This window comes from Oryzias melastigma, unplaced genomic scaffold, assembly GCF_002922805.2.
Source record: "Oryzias melastigma strain HK-1 unplaced genomic scaffold, ASM292280v2 sc00979, whole genome shotgun sequence".
Taxonomy (NCBI): Eukaryota; Metazoa; Chordata; class Actinopteri; order Beloniformes; family Adrianichthyidae; genus Oryzias; species Oryzias melastigma.
In genome coordinates, this window is record NW_023417564.1 from 5,436 (window position 1) to 10,842 (window position 5,407).

Sequence of the window (5,407 nt, forward strand, 5' to 3'; positions counted from 1 at the left end):
TAGCTTGTTATAAAAATATGTTCACTTGTTTGTACTTTATTTTTTTCCCTTTCTTTTTTCCAGAAATTTAATTTACATACATTGAAAATTTTTTTTAACATTTTAAATAATAAGTTTTCTTTGTGTCCCACAATGCAATGATTTGTTTTAATTATTTTCATAATTAATTTAGTAATATGAATAAATTGGACGTGGCGTGTTTTACTTTGGACTCTCTGGGCAAGTGACTCAATGATTCAAATGACTCAAATGAATCGATTCACTTTGGTGAGTGACTCATTAAAACTCGAGTCAGTAAAAGGAATCATAATTCCCATCACTACTTTCTAATCTCAACTGCTTCCATTATCCACCTTTGATGTTTGTTTTCTTCAGTGCAGATGACTTCTGCCTTTTCCCAGTCCATGATGTTGTTTTCTTGTTTACAGTGGTCTGTTATTGCAGATTTCATGTTTTCTTGCGATGCCTGTTGTCTTGCTGCTCTTGTTAGTCTTTTAATGTGTTTCTTTTTGCATTCCTTCCTGTGTTCCATTTTTCTTGCGATGAATTTTTGTCCTGTCTCTCCAAGGTATGTTTTGTCGCATGACTTACATGGCATTTCGTAGATGACATTGCACTTGTTGTTTTGCTCAATCTTATCTTTAAGGTGCACCAGAAGTTGTCTAAGTTTTTTGTATGGTTTCACCGGGGGCTGACAGGGTGTGGTTTTGTAGCCCTTTTGATGCATTCAGCTATTCTTCTGATGTATGGCAATATAACCATTCCTTTTTCAGTTTTATTTGTCTGTTTCTGTTGTGCACGGTCCTATTCTTATTACGGATATTTTATGTGCCGTGGGGTGTTCTGACCTCCATAATAAGTATTGGTCTGTGTGTGTAGGCTTCCTGTGTATTTTATTTTTATCTTGTTTGTCGTATGAGTGCTGCTTGTATTCAAAAAGCTGAACGAATTGTCTTTTTCTACTTCATGTGTAAATTTGATTTGTCCAGTGTCATCCATAGTATTGAGGTGATCTGTGATCCCTTGTGTCTGTCCATTTTTTGCTATTTCCAAGACGTCGTCCACGTAGCATTTCCACAAGGTTGGTCTACAATTATGTGGAGCTGATGTTAATGCAATTTTTGTCCACATTTTCCATGAGAAAACTGCACATGATTGCTGACAATGGGTCCCCGATGAGAAGCCTTTCTTTTGTATGTAGATTGTGTTATGGAACTGAAAATAAGTGGAAGTGGCGATCACATGGAGTAATTGGGAAATGTCCTGCGCTGTGTGCTTTGTATGTTTTTTTAGGGAATTATCTGCGATCAGCTTCTCATGTACTATTTGTAGTGTGGCTTTTACTGGTGTTTTAATAAAAATAGTGATAATGCGTCAGGTGAAATGGACATTTCATTTGGTCCAATCTTTATGTTTTTAAGTTCTTGTGCTAATTGTTTTGCGTTTTCGCAATGATAATCTGTATTTCCTAGGAGGGGTTTCAGTATATTGGCGATGAAATTAGAAAGGTTGTAGGTTACTGAGCCAATGCTGTCTACTATGGGTCTTAGTGGTCCCCCAGGTTTGTGTATTGTTGGTGTGCCATACATTCATGGTATGATACTGGCTGTTGGAATGAGGTGATTTTTGGTTTGTATGTCTAGTTTGTTTTCTTTCTGTTGCTGTTTAAGTATAGTTTTGAATTTCTTCTTCTTTGCTTCTGTTTGATCCTTTTTCAAAACTTTTTAGGTGTCCCAGTCTTGAAGCATCTCTTTAATTTGTTTTTCGTATTGTTCTGTATCCATGATGACTGTAGATCTGCCTTTTTCTGCTGGTAAAATTGTGATTTCTTTGTTGCATTTAAGATTGTAGATGGCCTCCATTTCTTTTCAGTTTATGTTACTTGGCGGTAGCTTAGGGCTTTTAAGAATGCCTGCAATTTTGTTGTATTGTGCAGCTTTTTCTCCTGGGTCCTGTATTTACTCACATGCTAAGTCTGTGGCTACTATGAACTTCTCATGCAGGATTTGCTGTGTTTGGTTTTGGTCTGTTTGTGTTTTGAAAGATTACATATCCACCTGTATATTATTGTACTATCTTCTTTGTGTTCCGCTTTTGCTTTATCCAACAGCTTTTTCAGTTTTGCTATATGACGTGTTTTTTTTTGTACTCACAGTTGTTCGTGTCGTATAGATCCAGTAGTACGTGTCCTTCCATTTCCTTGCTGAATGCGTAATGTTGGAGGAAAACTTGTAGTTTTGATCTGAGCTGTGTTTCCACATTCTTAACTTGTTAGCGGTGCATTGGATCATTTCCTTGGCCAAAGCCACCCGCACTCTTTTTATCATCCGTTCAGTGTTGTCTTCAGTCTTATTAGTGTGCTAAAATTGTCTGTAGTATTAACGCCTGTTCTGATCGTTAAGTTATCATACACACCATTGTTTATTACCTGACATGATTTGACTGAGACATTCCGTCTTCATCAGAGTTGTCACCGGGTGGTGGAGTGTGACGTATGACACATCTGATTGTTACTGAGGCGAAGTCACCTGTCAGACTATCAGCCCAACTGACAACAAGACGGAATGTCTCTGTCAAAACATGTCTGGTAATAAACAAGGGTGTGTCTGATAACATAACAATCAGAACAGTCATTAATACTGCAGACACTATGAAGTTTAGAACAGTAATTATGATTTAGAAGTATGCCAACAAAACCCCCTTTAATGCAATAATATTTCTACAAGCAATGTTGTACCCATATCAAACTCTGTTATTGCTGCTATTGCCACAACATGTACATTTCCAAGATTAAAATGTTTACTTATTTTTCTAGGCTATTTCCTTAGAACTGGTGGTGTCCCGTGTGTGCCCTTGGCCCGCCTGACAGTGCCTTCCTGGTGTCCAACATCCTAGTGACCCTGTTCACAAATACACAGGTAAAGTTTGTGTATATATACACGTATGGTCCGCTGTGTGTCTTACATTTTTTACTAAGTCCTACAACTAATTCCACATTTCTTGGCAGATACAGAGGATCATTATAAAACCAGGATCCTTTAACACCTTCTTCCCTGGAGGAAAATCCAAACCAGTCTTCTATACCACAACATAGGTAAGTATAACAGTTATTATGCCTCGCAAAGGTAAGCGTTCTCAGGCTGCAAAAACAAGATGGCTAAAAGTTTCCTTACCAGACTTTGAAAATGTTAACCATGGTGGTATCAACAACTCAGGAAGTAACATAAATAACTGTGAGTTATTGCACACATCTGTACATGACATTGAAGAGCAATGTCACCTCAACCCTGGTGATTGTGTGCAAGCTTCACACTCTCAAAATTATGAAAAGTATCATACATTCTCTAGAAACAAACAGTGTACTTGTAACTCATTGGTGTTTCTTTCTTTTCTGAATGAAAACGAAAACATAACAATAGCAGATCTTGACAATGTTCTAGATAAGGGGGATTCCATTTATTGTGAGCAAAGGAAAATATTTCCAAACAACCCTTTCTTGGCTTTTGATGAGCTTCCAGACATTGTTACTGCACGTGCCAATGCATACAATGTGAACAAAGAACTAGAGTCAAGGTTTGGTTCTTTCAAAGATCCCGCTCCTGAAGCTGCTAAGAACTATCTAGATTTGACAGCAGGCTTAAGCTGCTTGTTATCTGACGTTCAGTATGCATTGTTGATAATGTCTAATCTATGCATAGCTGTTTTCAGAACTTCTTGTGGCAAATATGGATTTTTTGATCCTCATGCCCGAACAAGTACTGGTATGCCTGTACTTCCAGGAGCAAATATTTGTGGAACTGCAGTAATGCTGACATTTGCAAACCTACAAGACATGATTGAGACACTGGATAAGTGCTTTGAAACACTCGGTGTTCCATCATCTGAAAGTTACCAATTACAGCCTGTTGAATTTCACCCTCTAAATGCTACCAGTGAACCAAATTCTAAACTTGGCTTTCTAAACTGCAATAATGAAGATGTATCACCATTATGTGGCGATGAAAATACTGAGTACAGTGATGGTGAAGAACTTGTACAAACCACAAAAAAACAAAAAACAAAAATGTGTTCTAACATGGAGTCACAACCAACATTTAATGAAGATAAATCAAGTGTTTCTGATATAGAGGCACTAATACCGATACTCATCAGTTGCTTGCCTTCAAATAATGATAATAGCGTAAATGGTATTACTGAAAAGGAGCGTAACAGAAATAACAGACCAAGTAATGGCTTCAATGAAGTCCATACATCTCCAGATAACATTAAGCTCCACATGTTAAAACTGAACAAAAACAGGAGGCAAAAGTTTTTGAGATTGAAACGACAATGTCAAAAAAAGGAAAATTGTAAAGAAAAACCTATCTCCAGTGAAAATCTTGCAACCAAAAAACGTCTGTATTCACAGTATTTGTACCAGACGGATCCAACTGTACGTCAGAAAAAAAGAAATGTCATTGCTCATTTATATCAAAGTGTGGCAGAGTTTAGAGAAAAACAGAAACGATTTGCATTGAAACGCTACCACAGCAAAGCAGATGTAAGACTCAAACAGAAACAATTCATTAAGGACAACTATAAAAATAACCCCAATTTCAGAAATAAACAGAAACAGTTTATAAGAGAACATTATAAGAACAATCCAGATTTTAGGCAAAGACAGAAAACAGTCATGACTGCACGTTACCAAAGCAGCCCAGACATAAGGCAGAAGCAAAGAAGTGTAATGACTAGACGTTATCGAACAAGTCCAGAGTTTCGTCAGAAGCAGAAAAGTCGAATGACCATACATTATCAGACAAGTCCAGAGTATCACCAGAAGCACAAAAGTATAATGGCCACACGTTATCGGACAAGTCCAGAGATCTGCCAGAAGCAGAGACGACGCATTACTGAACATTATCAAACTTGTGAAGAATTCCAACAAAAACAAAAACAATTTGCAAAAAAACGTTACTTACAAAGTGCTGATGTAAGACAGAAACAAAGAATGTATATATTAAACCGGTACAAAAACAACATTGGATTTTGTAAGAAACAAAAATCGTATATGACTAAACGTTATGCTGAAGATAAAGAATTTCAAAATAAACACAAAGAGTTAATGAAAAAAGTCATGTTAAACAAATACAGAAACAGCAGAGCATTTCAAATCAAACACAAATGTGCATTGCAAATAAAGAAAAAATACAAATACATCTTTGTAAAACCAGCTCATGTCAGTGAAAATGGGTCAACGTCGCAAACAACCGAGAATCAAAGACTGATAAAATTAGCCATTACTGCATTTAAAGCAAATGTAAAGAGTGGTCCAACGTTTATTTGTACAGTTTGCCATAAAGCTTCGTTTCCAAACCAAGTCAAGTCTTGCAACAGGTCAAAATACACAAAAAATGTGCATGTGGTA

General features: G+C 36.8%; 1 protein-coding gene across 1 annotated transcript in view; it reads left to right on the forward strand.

Moving 5' to 3' along the window:
- Positions 1–2,698: 2,698 nt before the first annotated feature.
- Positions 2,699–5,407, forward strand: part of LOC112139141 — a gene marked incomplete at its 3' end in the record, with an annotated part of 4,577 nt that continues 1,868 nt past the window's right edge. The window contains exons 1-2 of the mRNA XM_036211199.1: positions 2,699–2,918; positions 3,008–5,404. Coding sequence (XP_036067092.1) covers positions 3,113–5,404 — 2,292 coding nt within the window. The remainder of the gene's footprint in view (positions 2,919–3,007; positions 5,405–5,407) is intronic.